The sequence below is a fragment of the Akebia trifoliata genome, unplaced genomic scaffold (genome assembly GCF_017979445.1).
Source record: "Akebia trifoliata isolate Shusen 1 unplaced genomic scaffold, ASM1797944v1 Contig00575, whole genome shotgun sequence".
Lineage (NCBI taxonomy): Eukaryota > Viridiplantae > Streptophyta > Magnoliopsida > Ranunculales > Lardizabalaceae > Akebia > Akebia trifoliata.
This window is the reverse complement of record NW_028237112.1, coordinates 25,003-41,247: the sequence shown is the minus strand read 5'-3', so window position 1 is coordinate 41,247 and position 16,245 is coordinate 25,003. Positions and strand designations below refer to the sequence as shown.

At 33.8% G+C, this 16,245-nt stretch overlaps 1 protein-coding gene across 6 annotated transcripts; it reads right to left on the bottom strand.

The window, feature by feature from the left end:
• Positions 1 to 1,226: 1,226 nt before the first annotated feature.
• On the bottom strand, positions 1,227 to 12,722 carry LOC147381319 (BAG family molecular chaperone regulator 1-like). 6 transcript variants are annotated; one of them, XR_015174663.1, is made up of 5 exons: positions 8,543 to 9,475; positions 4,215 to 4,514; positions 1,977 to 2,146; positions 1,736 to 1,847; positions 1,227 to 1,543 (listed from the first exon to the last, which is right to left on the bottom strand). XR_015174663.1 is itself a non-coding variant. In XM_086430585.1 (5 exons), exons 2-3 carry the CDS (start codon positions 8,916 to 8,918, stop codon positions 8,555 to 8,557), a joined length of 285 nt encoding a protein of 94 aa, XP_086286711.1. In that variant the 5' UTR covers positions 8,919 to 8,946; positions 12,218 to 12,722; the 3' UTR covers positions 1,670 to 2,146; positions 4,215 to 4,514; positions 8,543 to 8,554. The 6 variants fall into 6 exon arrangements, 4 of the variants coding, with proteins under 4 accessions (XP_086286713.1, XP_086286711.1, XP_086286712.1 ...); XM_086430585.1 differs by lacking the exon at positions 1,227 to 1,543 and adding an exon at positions 12,218 to 12,722 and having other exon boundaries at positions 1,670 to 2,146; positions 8,543 to 8,683; positions 8,763 to 8,946; XM_086430586.1 differs by lacking the exon at positions 1,227 to 1,543 and having other exon boundaries at positions 1,670 to 2,146; positions 8,543 to 8,683; positions 8,763 to 8,954; positions 9,053 to 9,475.
• Positions 12,723 to 16,245: the final 3,523 nt, after the last annotated feature.

The following is a 16,245-nucleotide window of genomic DNA, read 5'->3' as shown; positions in this document are numbered from 1 at the left end:
GTCTGCAAACCGTTTCATACTGGATTAGGAACGGTCATAAACCGTTCCTAATTTCCATATTTGTTGTAGTGAAAGAAAAACATTTTTCCTAATAAGTTATTTATTTATATTTATATTTTTTTACTCCATTTTTTTCATTAAAATCTAGAGGTATGTAATGTTTGGTTCCTAATATTGGGAAAATGTATTAAGGCAAAATGACCTCAATAAGATTTAAGATCTTACCAAGTAAGACTAGTCTGTCTGATGTGACAATAAAATACACTTTTCTTAGCCAATAATGATAATAATAATAATAATAATAATAATAATAATAATAATAATATTGAAAAACACTTTTCTTACATTTTTTTGACTACATCACCTTATGGCATCCAAAAACATGATTTGATGTCATATGGTTGTAAAGGAAAATATTCTACGAACTTCGAAAAAAAAAATTCAAAATAAAGTTATTTTTCACCATTGAACTTGGTTTATGGTTCTGTGACTTTATTTTTAGTAATGATAGTTTATTTTTAGTGGTGGAAATCGAACTTATTCTTTCTAATAAATATTATAATTTTATTCAATAGGTTATATATGGGTAGGGTTAGGTATACCTATTTATAAATGGGTTGGGTTTGGGTTTAAGTTTTTGACACTATTATCAAATGGGTTGGATTTGGCCGGGTTTGATAAATTTTCATAATACCCTTACCTCAATACAACATGAACACAACCCGACCCATTGCCACCCCTAGTTGTACATGTGTGGGTCTCATTGGTAGAACGTGAGAAAGGATCCCTTTTGAAAATATGAGCTTCCTTTTAAAGCTATTTGGCTTTTTGTAGTGTTTTTGGAAAATATTTAAAAGGTCTTAAAATTTATTTTGTGGGACCCCAAGGTGCTAAACGTGTGGAGAACTTCCAAAAGTTTGTTTTGTTCCTCTCATGAATTTTTTCGAATTTTAAGAATTATTTATTTATTTGGTGAGTTGTTGACTATTGGCCAAATCAACCATTACGTCATAATGCGCCAAAAACGACTGCTCATACAGTCGTAAAAAAAAGTCGTTTTAAAAAGAGTGATTTTTGTGGCAGACCAAATCGGAAAAACGAATGTCCTCGACAGTCGGAAAAAAATAGTTGCCACAGTAAAATAGGATTATAGCGACGGTCACCGACCGTCGCTATAGGATATTTTTTTTATAAAAAAATAGGTCTTTAGCTACGGTTACGGCGGTTACTATTAGAACTTTTGAAAAAAAAAATATTTGATTTTACACCTGCCCTCCTCACATGTTGCTGAATATTGGAGATACCCCTATGTTTTGAAATTGATGACCTAAACCTCAACTAACAACATGAAAAAACCCAAATGCCCCTCGGCTTCAACTTTAATAAATCTAACTATTTTTTGAACCACCTACTGTAAATTATCTATTGTTAGAAGGTAATCGTCAAAGATTAGTAGATGATTACCTTGTTGGGATTGCTTCCTTTTTCATAGGTAGCCTTCCAATATGAACCTTGTGTCAGGTAATGTTTTTTGCTTCTACACCTATATGCCAAAATTAATCAATGTGTAAGAAATTGACAAGTTGTTGAAGGAAAAAACACTGTGGTTCTGATACACCAAATGGACCAACTACCCAATAATTCGATACACCAAATACACAATTGGCATCCAGAAGATACTCTAAAAGAAACCATTAAATTTAGAGTAATGCTGGGGTGACACTAGGATTCTCACATTTTTTACTTCTAACGTGGATGTGCACATATAACCGAAGTGTTATATAGCTCAAGCCTGGACGAGGTTGAACCACCTACTTGGTTAGATAAGGTGCACCCAACACCACAACCTGTTGTGACAGTTACATCTAATCAAATAGACAAATATGACACAATGGACTCCAAGATGTTGTGTAATTATATCATTAATAGGTTCGATTCTTTCTTTAAAACTACAAGCTTAGGTTGGCTGAACTGACTTGTAGGTTGTGTCTTGCTTGATAGGTTTGATGAGCCAAGTCTGTTGGCTACTTTCTGAATCCATCTTGGATATATGTAAAACCTTGCTGTGATAGTCGTAGAGGGTACTCCGATGGCCAACACTGACATAGGTAATCCCTGCAGCTGCAATCTGCTTGTCTAGATGAGCCTGATAACACACGTTCATCAACAGCAAGAATCAGCAGAAATAATAAACAATATGAAATTAGTTATGATCCATTACTTGAAAGGTCCTGAAATCACATAATCCAAATATCATTTTATTTAGCAGATGAATTAAGTAACTTGGCACAGTAATTATTGCTAATGACAAATACTCAGTATGTCTAGATGATCATAACGTATATCCGAACATTTTTACACATCCCCCAAGGGTTGGTACCCAGAAAGAATGTGCTGAATAAATGAATAAAATATTGTTTACTCATATGTAACAAAGATCGATAACAGCCCCAGACAGAAGGAATATATAAATTGAAGGTTCTAAAAAAGTGATAGGAAGATCAAAAAGAAGGTGGATATGAACATACTTGAATAAATGAAAGTCGGGGCTTAGGACAATTGTATAAAAGAATAAGATTCATAAATCCAATCCCAAAATTTTGGGATAGGGCGTTGATGATGATTTATTTCAGGGGCTACTGGAAGGCTCATGTGAATTTTTGGGGCCGGCTGAAGGAATCCAGTTCTTTCATTCAATTCTGCCTAGAGCCCAGTGTTAATTGCATATACGATCTGCAACTAGTATAGTCTATTGGAAATGAAACAGACAGTTGAGCTACTAGGGATTCCCAAGAAAAATGTATCCCTAAGGAAATTATATGACCTTTTCAGCCTGTAAGGAAGCTATCTTTGCTGTTGTGTATTAAATGATTATGAACATTTCAAAGTCTAATAATCAGACATATGCATTAGCCTTTGTTGTTTGTATGCTAAAGCTCTATTTTCACTCCAAATGGTTATGGAAGTATGTTGAGTTATTAGTATGTTTCTAAGTATACATTTCTTAAAAATTTCAATGCATACCACCTATGGTTATTCATATTTGCAGAATATTTACATAACTATGACTTTGAATTCCACCTTAAGGGCCACCCTCTCGGATTTATCCCAAAAATTACTTATTGCATGTGGGGGAAGGGGACTGCACATTTCCCGAGGATTAGTCGGGTGCTCTAAGAAGCCTGAATACCTTAGTTCAATCATGTGAAATTTACCTTTGCACACTTTAAATAATTCACTCATATATAGACCATGCGCACCATATTTCCAAACCAAACATATGACCATACAAAGCATACTATGCAACTCCACTAACTGGCTATTTGCCCAACAACATCTGATCCACTATAATATATACATACCACATACAAAATCCTACAAGACCGTATATCACACTCTACACTAGGTACATCTCAAAACTCCAATACCTTCACATAACCACCCGAACATCTACTATAAGTCAATCTTACATCCAATAACAACCTTTCCACAACAACACACACCTTTTCTTTCTTTCTACTTTTTCTCTCATTTCTTTCCTTCTGGTCATGAAAACCTAGACAACAATAGCAATTCATTGAAGTAGCAACCTAAGTTTTCATACCTCCACAAGTTTCATCCATCAGATGTACGTTAATGCATTGGGTACACACACACACACACAAAAAACCCACTTTTTTTTTTTTTTTTTTTTTCGGTTTTGTTAGATAACATTTTGAAGAAATTAAATTAGATGGCCTTAACCATAGATAACATATGCATTAAATCAGCATTTTTGTTTACAAATGTAACCAACCATATAGTCCAAAGGTTTTATAACCAAATATCAGGAAGGTTATTTTTGTTTACACAAGAAATACCATATCAAAAATAGGCATAAGCAAAAACCTATTACAATTAAACATCTGAAAGGTTATTTTTTTGAAAGAACTACATACCTTCTTGACTTTATTACTAGAAGTTGCAAACTAAGCACAACAGGTTTTAAGTACATAGCATTCAAAGAATTTAAATATTTTAGCTGCTATATACAAACATGCTAGACATTACACTCCTGTGGTATTAATCAATTATGTTTTTCATATGAAATCGAAAATTAAGAAGGAATTAAACAATTCACAGGCAAATCATGTCATCAGAATGTACTTTCTGAAATATACTTTAGTATCTTCATGTTTAGGTACCAAACTAGAAGCATACACAAAAATTCATACCATTTAATTTAGAACCATCCAAAATGGGAAGTAAGTCCTCATTCCATGTAGGATAAAGCAATTGCTGACGAAGTGTCCCCAAAGCCATATATGGTTTTGAGGAAGGAAAAATATGCCCCTAGCTCTTCTACGTTTGAAGCTCTCAGTAGTCACTCCAAGAGGAGGTGTATCTGTAGAAACAGACAGTTGTGGATTTTCTGGATCTTTCATATAGAATGTAATTTTACCTTCCCCTGTATTCCAAAGACCAGCCATGGCTCTTAACAATGAAGTCTTCCCACTCCCACTAGGACCTGTGACCTGTTAATGTAGTAATATATTATAGCCAATATCTTTATATAGAAGAGCAAAAAAGTATCAGCATATAGCGTGAAAATTGCTAACCAGTAAGTGATCCCCATTGTTGATCTCCAACAATAGATCCCTAATAGAGTAGTTTTACATTTTGGTGTCTGGTGTCTGTAATATAAAATTCTCAATTTCCAGTAACTTATGACATTTTTCCAGAGGCATAGATCCATTAGATTGCAAATAAGTTGAATTAAGTGCATCACTGTATGTAACAATAATCTCTTAGGTGGGTTCAGAGCTACTTTGCAAGCTGTCGTCAAGAATGTCATCAAACTCACTTGTACATGTGGAAGGCATATAAATCAATAAAGAAAGTCAAGTCAAAGAGATCCACCTCCACAAAGACTTATTGACAGATTAACATGGATTTGCAGAAACTTATCAGTATCAAGGGTTAGGGAAGATTCTAATATCTTAGAGCTATGTAAGATGAGAAAAGTTTCTAGCTTTATATAAGAGGAGGTATTTAAAGATTGTTTCGATGAATATATATATATATATATATAGGGTCCCGTTCGCCACCCTTAGTTTCCACACACTTTAACAAACGCGTTTTGTCTTACATGGGTTAGAAGTTTCGGAATGAGCTGATTTTTGGTGAGGATGATCTCTATGGTGAGGAGATCATCCTCACCAAAAATCAGCTCATTCCAAAACTTCTAACCCCATCAAAATTGATTTACAAAAAATGGACGGTCCACGATTTTTCAACGTGTAAACATGTGGCTAAACATTTCGGAATGGGCTGATTTTTGGGGGATGATCTTCTAATCATAGAGATCATCCTCACCAAAAATCAGCTCATTCCAAAACTTCTAACCCATGTAGGACAAAAAACGTTTGTTAAAGTGTGTGGTAAAACTTAGGGTGCTGAACATTTCCCATATATATATATATATATATATGGGTCCCGTACGGCACCCTAAGTTTTACCACACACTTTAACAAACGCGTTTTGTCTTACATGGGTTAGAAGTTTCGGAATGAGCTGATTTTTGGTGAGGATGATCTCTATGGTGAGGAGATCATCCTCACCAAAAATCAGCTCATTCCAAAACTTCTAACCCCATCAAAATTGATTTACAAAAACTGGACGGTCCACGATTTTTCAACGTGTAAACATGGGGCTAAACATTTCGGAATCGAATGGGCTGATTTTTGGGGAGGATGATCTTCTAATCATAGAGATCATCCTCACCAAAAATCAGCTCATTCCAAAACTTCTAACCCATGTAGGACAAAAAACATTTGTTAAAGTGTGTGGTAAAACTTAGGGTGCTGAACATTTCCCTATATATATATATATATATATATATATATATATATATATATATATATATATATATATATATTTTGCTAAGCAAGCAAGGGGAGATATATTATATATGTAAAAATTGATACATAGGCTAGCCTTAACGAAATACAGATCGGAATTGCGGAAGATCTAGTTTATCTCCAAAATAAGCATGTTTTACATTTAGAGGAAAATCCATTACTCTTTTAACTATCAAAGAATGTTGGTTAGAATATAATATATACTATAAAACGGAAAAGAGGTCGGGGAGACCTACCTCATGTAGATGGAAAAGGAAAACACAACACATACTTATATTAAAAAAAAAAACCCACAAACCAATCCTCTCAGTCCAAACAAGCTCCAACTGAAACAAAAATGATAAAAAAAAAACACTCTAGAATTCCTCAAATTGCTTGCACCAAAAGAACATGAGACTGACAATGTTGATGATAACCTCATAATGACCCAGCTCTAACATCAAATTCCTCACTATCTCATCACTTCATAGCACATCAAATAACAAAAGGAGCCAAAGACCAAAGGATTATTTTCCTACCACCAAAATCCGCATACTCAACTCTGGAGAAGAGTTAAAACGGACTAGGGGAAGATTAGACTAACACCAAAAATAGAAAAGAAAAGGGACCGAATAACTCTATCTAGATTATAGTGAATCAATAGATGATTTATCAACTCACCATTACCTTTGCATAGAAGGTAACACATTGACTGGAATAGTAGTATTCTAGGAATGTGAAGAGTTCTCATGAAGTAAACTGGGGCTAGAAGTTTTGGAATGGGCTGATTTTTGGTGAGAATGATCTCCTCACCGTAGAGATCATCCTCACCAAAAATCAGCCCATTCCAAAACCTCTAACCCATGTTTTGAAAAATGTTTTGCCAAAATGTTTGTTGCTGAACGGAACCCTATATATATATATATATAGGGAAATGTTCAGCACCCTAAGTTTTACCACACACTTTAACAAACGTTTTTTGTCCTACATGGGTTAGAAGTTTTGAATGAGCTGATTTTTGGTGAGGATGATCTCTATGATTAGAAGATCATCCTCCCCAAAAATCAGCCCATTCCGAAATGTTTAGCCCCATGTTTACACGTTGAAAAATGTGGACCGTCCATTTTTTGTAAATCAATTTTGATGGGGTTAGAAGTTTTGGAATGAGCTGATTTTTGGTGAGGATGATCTCCTCACCATAGAGATCATCCTCACAAAAAATTAGCTCATTCCGAAACTTCTAACCTATGTAAGACAAAACGCGTTTGTTAAAGTGTGTGGTAAAACTTAGGGTGCCGAACGGGACCCATATATATATATGGGTTCCTTTCAGCAACAAACATTTTGGCAAAACATTTTTCAAAACATGGGTTTGAGGTTTTGGAATGGGCTGATTTTTGGTGAGGATGATCTCTACGGTGAGGAGATCATCCTCACCAAAAATCAGCCCATTCCAAAACTTCTAACCCATCAAAAATGGTTTACAAAAAATGGATGGTCCACGATTTTTCAACTTGTAAACATGGGGTTAGAAGTTTTGGAATGGGCTGATTTTTGGTGATGATGATCTCCTCACCGTAGAGATCATCCTCACCAAAAATCAGCCCATTCCAAAACCTCTAACCCATATTTTGAAAAGTGTTTTGCCAAAATGTTTGTCAAAATGTTTGTTGCTGAACATTTCCCTATATATATATATACATAGGTGGAATTTTATTAATCTTAAAACTTAATAAAAAAATAAAGATACAAAAAGTGAGGAGCCAAGCTAGCCACCCTACAAATGTACCGAAAGAAACACAAAACAAAAAGGTGGAGAAAACCGCATTCCACTCATCATAAATCTTGGACTAATCTAATGTTGCAAATTTAGACGAAGAAATAGAAAATTTCCATCTTCCCTTCCCGTTCTCCATACCAACTAGATTAGAAAGCTTATGTACCACATTATCATAACCATCAAGGTTTTAAGATCGGTGTCAGGACTAGATCTTCCATTGTTGAGGGTCAGGGCCAAGTTGCAAAGAGTCAAAGTCACGACAACAAAAAGGCCATGGATTTAGGTATTAAGAGTGGATATGAACATTCTTAACAGAAAACATGGCTGTAGGCAATTAAGTGGATATTATGTTTCATTTTTTCGGTCCTTCTTGAATTTGTAAGAGCACTTCTCATTAAATCTGAAAAAATGGATTGCACCATTCTCATAATTATAATGAGACCCGACAATGTGGAAAGTGTAATAGCATAAACTTGATGCCAAAGGAAGTAATGTTGAAAAAAATTGGATATAATATAATACAATAGGCCCTGTATGACCTCCACACATGAAAAAATTTCTTTTAACAATGACTTAGTAGTGAGCATCTAATAAATCCCTTCAAACAATTCATGGATGCTTCACTCTAGTAATGCGTTAACTAACCCAATTGGGTATCTAATTAGTAATTAATGAATCATTTTTCCAGTATTTCCAGAGAAATCTTGGCAAATAAAAAGTACCCAATATTACATGCACGGGCAAAATTGTTCAAAATGGATTCCTAAAGTTCAAAATAAATCGACCCGAGTGATAAGTTGCAACAAGAGTAAAAACAATTGCATGATGAAGACATAATAAAAGAGCACAATCTCATAAATCACAAGACAAATCAATCACTAACCTCAATCCGCCTCTACACTTTTGCTTCTCTTTCAGCCTCAATGTTGTCCTGTTTCAGCAACTGCACCATGAGCAACTCTGTCAACACAATGAACTCCTTCTCTGCAACCTCATTGTGCACAGCCGACTCGAAGCCAGAGACCTAGGACCAAAAAATAAAAAACCCCACGAGTGTAAACGGAACAACGCCAAATGTAGATGTTTGGGATATTTGGGTCTACCTTCACCGCAAGTTTATCAACCTCAATTCTAACTTTTGTGACAGCTTCACAGGCTTTCGATATGTCATGATCCTTCTTCAAATCGTCAAGTTTCCTCTCCTTGCTTGCTGGATCCTCAAAGAATACCACCTTTGACATGTCTTTCACACCCACCATATGCTAGCATTCTTCAGTAAGCAGAACACTGTTTGACTATTGTCCAATCAGTAATTTCCAAGTTATGTACAAATCAATATATACCTATCAGTAAAAAAACAAATGTGAAAATGTAATGGCAAGTAGGAAATCACCAGTATGCCTTGTGGCTATAGGAAAGTGGACAAGGTATAAATCCAGATAGTCTAACTGAAATGCTTTAAACTAGCCTTGGTGGTAATGAAAAGGTCCTCTCTCTTCACAAGGCCAGACTAAAATGCTTCAGCAAGTGCTTCTCCAACTTCTACTTCGTTCTGGTAATCAGTTGTAAGAAAAAAAAAATTCTATGCTTCCATACAGATCTTAGGAGACTTAACACGATACACAAACCTAATTGTTAACCGACCAAGTACTCCAAAAGACCGATCTGATGAAGAGGGGAGAACCATGAATATAACTGGGGTATGACACCCGAGAGTGGAGGAAAATATACACTCAACACTCCCCCCACCCATAAGACTTGAAAGATTCGAACCCATGACCTATACGAACTAAGCGCTCTAATACCATGTTAACCAACCAACACTACTTCAAAAGACCCATCTGATGGAGAAGGTGAAAACTATGAATGTAAGAGGGTCACGGTGCTTTATGGGGTATGACACACCCAAGGTGGGAAGAAAATAAAATCGACACTGATAATCAAATTTCCAACATTGTTACTTATTCCATAAACCCAAATACTCTTTCATGGCACTTGTATAGGAACCCAATGTACCATCAATAAAAGAAGGTGAAGAAGCGGTGAAGGTAGGTGAGAGAAGGAAAATGAGTTCCTATCTTAAATGTTGATTGTAAGTGAGAGATTTGCAAGGCAAAGAAAATGCATAATAATTTTCACTATTTTAATCTTATTGTAGGGGTGATCTACAATAACAATTCGATCAAACCCAATAGATTGGATGAATGCATTCAATGTGTGCCTTGGTCTAAAATTAGGACTTCTTTCTTATTATCTGATTTTGTTGATAAATTGGTGATTAATCCGTTGTGGATTTGGATATGAGGTAACACATTTATTACTTTTGTTAAAATTCAACTTAATAGGAGATCATTTGTTAAGATTCCATAATTTTCATCCATCCTTGTTGTCACCATATAATAAATCAAAATCAGAGAATATTAAACAAAAAATAAACATACTAATCTAATAAATAAAAGAGTAAACCCTAATCATCTACAATACTACAAATAAATAGAACGAAATCGAAATCCATATGTGAAAACGCCCTCGATCCGCGGGGTGCGCGGATCCACTTTTGACCCTTAAGGTTTGGGAGTCGCCACCTAGTTATTAAGGTCTAGGAACCAAACTGACTCTAAAAAGGCACACATTACTAATCTACGAAAGAAAAAAAGGGTCCGTGGATCACGTTACGGGGTTGGAAGGTGTTAGGCACCAACCCCGCCCGGCCAAAACCGGTCTCTACTAATTTTTCAAATAAGTTACATTGCTAAAAAAAAACTTAGATAATAAAAAAAAGTAAGAAATTATACCTTTCTGATAGCAAAGACCTTGTTCCCTCAGATCCGACAGAGTAATTCCTTGTTCAGTATTCCTTGCTTCAATCTGTCTCCAGATCTGATTTTTGATCTCCGAGGCGAGGTATCCCTTCCTTAGATCTGGATTCTTTGAATTTGTTTATGAAATTTTGGGGTGTTTTTGAAGGGGTTCTAGGTGTTTTTTAGGCTAAAATTGAAGTATAGGTGTTAGGTAAGGAGTTGGGGCTCTAAAACTAGGGTTTATGGGAGGCTAGGGGGGCTTTCTGACCTACTTCTCTTAGGGTTTATGATTTGATACGAAAATAGGGTGTGGAGACCTCTATATATATATATATATATATATATATTTTAAGGGTTGATTTGGATAGAGTTAGTGTTTAATTAGAGTTCTTTTAGTTAGAGTTGTGTTTTAGTTATAATTGTTTTAGGTAGAGTTGTGTTTTAGTTAGAATTGTTTTAGGTAGAATTGTGTTTTAATTAGGACTCTATTAGATAGAATTGTGTTTTAATTAGAATTCTATTAAAAGAGTTATTATTTAATTAGAACTCTATTATGATTTTGACTTTTGGTCTTATTTGATTGACTTTTAATATTTTGACTTTAGTCTTAATTAATTGACTTTAAGTATCTTGACTTTAGTCTTGTTTAATTGACTTTAATTTTGACTTTAGTCTCACTTGATTGACTTTAATACCTTGACCTTAGTCTTACTTGATTGACTTTAATTTTTGGAGAACCCTCCTCTATTATATCTTTAATTCTTTGGACCCCCAAATGGAGGGGTCCTTAAAGAAATATCTCACGAACCCTCAACAATTTTTCATAAGAGTCCGATTGATCGATTTTTTTAATTCTAAATTTTAAATTAATTTCATTAATGTTTCACTTAAATTATTTAATGTTTTATTTATTAATTTCGAAATTTTTAATTATGAAAATTGTGAAATTACCGTTTTACCCCCGGAGAGGATTTTTCACGTTTTAAATCAATTTTTAATGTTCTATGATTTTTAGAATCATTTTTCTTAAGGAATTCAATGTGAATGTTGGTTTTGTCATTTATGAAATTTTTTGTGTGAAATGATCGTGACCTTATGAGGGGCATTTTCGTAATTCTGTCAAATTCTGTTAAAATTGGTGAAATATTTTATTTGGTTCCGATTTGTTATTTTATGTGTTTGAAAGGATTTTCCTAATCGTAACATAGGCTCTAGGGTTGTTTTAAGGTTAAGGGTATTTTGATAATTTTGTCATTTTTTAGTGATTTTATCGTAAAGCTTCTTTTTTTTACAAGATGATGATTTCTATGTTTCTAGAGTCGTATTTTCCTAGCGTAGCGTGGTTTCTACAGTTTTATCAGTTCGAGATACCTCATCCGGATTTCTGAAACATTTCTGGTAACAAAATAAAGCAATGGAATACATCCATCATTGGGAATCATTGCGATCGAGTTAACGAGTTGATTAATTAGGTGAGTGCAAAAATGGGGTGTCTACAATATGTAGCAGAATTGTTGTTGTTGTTGTTGTTGTTCTATAAGAAATCATAAATTTCAGAGGAAATAAGAAAATATACAGATCGAGAGAAATGAAAGAAAACCCCAAAAAATCGACTTCAATACTAATTAATTTAAGACAACAAATCCAAATCCAAATCCATCAAGAGAGCAGAAACAATAATAAATAAATCAGATCAATAAAAATAGTACTCGAAAGTCGAAACAGTTAGTAGATCCATGGAAAAATAAAAATAAAACCTGATTTTCAAGCTGTGATTGAGAACCGAAATAGTTGGTCTCCCATGCCAACCAAGAGTATCCAAGAACAGTTCAAATTTCGTACTTCGATAACAAAGCAGAAGCCAATAAGAAGAAAATAAAATCGAAAACTTTCTATCAAACGCCAATTGATTCTGCCTTAAAACTTCCAAATCGAAATCTGATTGCATCTTCAAAATCACAGATTCTATGAGTGAGAGATCGAGCGAACATCTTGCGATCAAACTCTGATCGATTTCTTTCTAAAAAAATATATATCCGATCGATTTACTTTCCAAAATGAAAAAGACTAATTGATTCTTAGAGAGAGAGTCAAGTGAGAGAGAGAAATACGTTAGATCGAAACTTAAAGAGTTGATCTCCTAGATCGAAACTTAGAGATTTGATATTCTTCTTGAAATCGAGATAGAGTCGAGTAAGAGTGAAAGATAGAGTCGAGAGAGAGAGAGAGAGTGTCGGATTTGAGAGAGGGCGAGAGAGAGAAGAACAGTCAAGTGGCGAGCTTCTGTCTGAGGAATCATTTTTAAATGGCTACTCGCACCCCAATTTTTACTTATTACATTCAGTTAGTTGAAATGACGCTTAAATGACAGTCAAAACTGTCATAATTAACGACAGCCTTTAGCAGTCATTTTTAGCGCAATTCAATAAACACAATATGACGTAGTCAACGTAGGTGGATGATTCTAGTTTTGGCAATCTTAATGCGTGGATATTTGGAAACATGAGGGTAATGATCCTACAGATCTCACACCCCTCCTACAATTTGATTGACCAAATTTTAATCTTGTTTGTTGATTAAAAGTTGACAATTTTTTAAAAGTTTTAATGCATTCATCGATTGTTTAATCGGATGTCTGATTGATTGATGATTTATCAATTGGTTGATGCATATTGATTGGTTCAAAAAATTTAAGTGGTTCAGGTTTAAAGGGTATCAGCCAAAATTTTAAATTGATTAAGATTCAAAGTTTATATTGATTGATTCGATTCATCGTTTTGGTAATTAAAATGAACAATGAGCCAGAATTGTAAATTAGCCAAAAGTTGGTCACAAAATGGTAATTTACACTTTTATAATTCTGGTGATTAATCATTGCTGATCTAGTATGTTTATTTTCACCATTTATTTTAGATCCAAATTCATCGATTATGCATGTGAAATTCAAGATAGTAAAGTAAAATAAGATCTTGTATTACCAATGTTTCAAGTTGGTTCCATCAAATTATTCATATCTTTTTAGTAGACTACTAGACAAAGTCAAGTCAAATTTAGCATAATTATTCCACACATTCAATTAAGATAAATTCAAAAAAGTTTTGTAGAAGAAAAATCAAAATAATTTTTTTTCAGGAGTTGTATGCAAATGATGTTTTTTTTCATATTTCTAACCAAAATCCATCGTATTTAACTTCCCAAAAATAGTAAGTTGTTCTTGAGACTTTAAGGTTGAAAAAGATAAAATTTTGACGAATAGAGATAAAAATATGAGAAAATTTTCAAACGAGATCAACTTTTGACAAAATTTTCATTTGGACTAAGTGTTCATTTTAATTCCCAAAATGTGGAGTGGGTGATCGTAGATTTTTCAAAGTGATGATCTCGTTGCTATAAACTAGCGAGATCGCGGATATAATTTTTGTTTTTTCAAAGTGATAAACTCGCTAATTTTTCAAGTGACAATCTAGAAGGTTTGCTATTTTTTTAGCGAGATCGTCGCTTGAAAAACTTGTGATCTCGCACTTCATGTTTTGAGAATTAAAATGAACAATTAGCCATAATCAGAATTTCTTCATATTCAGCTCACGAAATTGTAATTTACCTTAAAAATATTGTCATCGTATTTGAAGATTAATAGATAAATTATTGATTAATTTTGGATTTAACCTATTAATTCCTTAATTCAGAAGTTTCCAAAAATTTTAAACAATTCGGAGAATTTTGTGTCTATGGTCAGACTAGCCTCCCTGACTGTAATCCAAATGGTTGAAAACGAGATAGTTAGATGAGGGACACGTGGCATGGCTGGTGGACGGGACTCAACTTTATACATACGGTTTGACGAGTAATTTTTTAATCACAGTGCTCATAGACTCCTAAGGGTACTTTTGTAAATTAGGAATGCATTCAAAACACATGGTTACATGTAATTGGTGGATCCTCAATTTTTGTGAGCTCCGTGAGCAAAATTATGTGAGTAAAAATATGAGTGCTGATAATATGACATCGTTTTTGGCGCACGCCCTTGATGCCTCCTGATGTGTTCGCTCACAAACCAACAAACGTTTGACATATGACGCAAATGAAATTAGCAATAGAGAGAACTTCTCTCTCTTGCATTCTGCCCATTGATTTTTTTTGTCAGATTTCAAATATTAGAAAGGGTCATTGGGCCCACATTGATTATCACATTGACAATCCAACAACACAGCCTTTTAAATTTCATGAAAATATTCATATTTTAAAAAAAATATTATTTTTCAATCTTGATCCAAGGTGTTGAAAATGAACAGCCACCAAGCACCTAAATTTAAAAATAAAATTCAATAGAGAAAAATAACTTTTTTTTATACTTCATATAATTTTGTTCTCGACAATAAATTCATTGCATTGAATCATGTTTTTGAATGTCACAAGGTGATTAGATCGGAAAGTTTTCTTTTTTTTCACTGTTGGCAGGAGAGAGAATTATAGGGGTGCACACTGGATCCGGTAAAACCAAGAATCGAATCAATCTGAAGCATTTTAGATTGGATTGATTCGGATTGAGAATGATTTGGTTCGGTTGTGGATTAGGGGTATAAATAGAATTGAACCAATCCAAAAAATAAAATATACTCTTAAAAAACAAAAAATAAAAGCATTCAAACAATACTCAAAATCTCAAACTGCTTTCTTAGTTTCTTTCATCTATTATTTCTTATTCAAGTTCTTTGAAAAAAACCTAACTGTTTGTCTCCCTCATCTCACCACCTAGCCACCTCATCGGAAAACAAAAAGGTAACTCATCTCTCTCTCTCTCTCTCTCAACCTCAACTATGCTAGTGTGTTATGAAGATGTGAGTGTTAAAATTGATTTTCTTTCTTTATTTTCTAATTTTTTTCATGATTTTTATTTTTAATGTATTATGCGTGATGTTTTGTTTATGTTGAAATAATAAGTATGTTGATGCTTTGTTTATGTGTATTATGTGTTATGTGTGATGCTTTGTTTAATATTTATTTTGCTTAATTTTAAGTTTTAACTATTTTAATTTTACTATTGAAAATATTAAGTAAGAGAATCAAAAATTGATCTGAACCAATCCGAACCAAGGATGATTTGGATTGGTTCGGTTTCATAGGGTAATTGGATTGGTTCAATTTCAAATTTGTAGAACCAATCATGTTTGGTTTGGTTCCGATTTTGCCACAAATCCAAACTATGTGCATTCCTAGAGAGAAAGGGGCATTCGGCAAAAATCACGTCCTTTTATCAAAATTCCAAAAATATTTTCATGGTTTTACTCCACCTAAAGTATAGAAATAAAATCCACGTGTGTCATTTTATCACTATGTTCCCACGTGTATACTTTCTCGTGCGCCTTGAAAAAATAGTATGTGCAGAGTTATCTCTTCAATTATCGACGTCACATAAGATACTAGTAATTTAGTCATACCCTTCACTGTTTTGTTAATTTTTGAGATATCTCTATGTTTTCAAATTGATGGCATGGTCCTTTGACTTCAGTCTTCTCTAATAGATTAATAGAAAACTATTAAATACCTTAATCCTCAATCTTTAGCCCAAAAATCCTTGATATTTTTCTTGCCAAAACTAAGTCATATTTAATCTCTTTTATGATGAATTAATTTTAATCTATAAATCAACTTTACCTAATCGATCATTTTCATTTTCAACCTCTTCTTAACCTAACATATGATTTATTTATTTTTTCGAATTGTGTTGGAGTAACAGTGAAATGTACATAGCGGGGGACATTCCTGACGTGGATGTGTATTAAAA

Bases quoted from the DNA above. Each gene is read 5' to 3' on its own strand.
- LOC147381319 (XM_086430585.1), bottom strand. From the start codon at position 8,918: ATGGTGGGTGTGAAAGACATGTCAAAGGTGGTATTCTTTGAGGATCCA. The intron at 8,684-8,762 runs GTAGACCCAAAT...TTTTGGTCCTAG, and splicing joins TTGATAAACTTGCGGTGAAG to GTCTCTGGCTTCGAGTCGGC.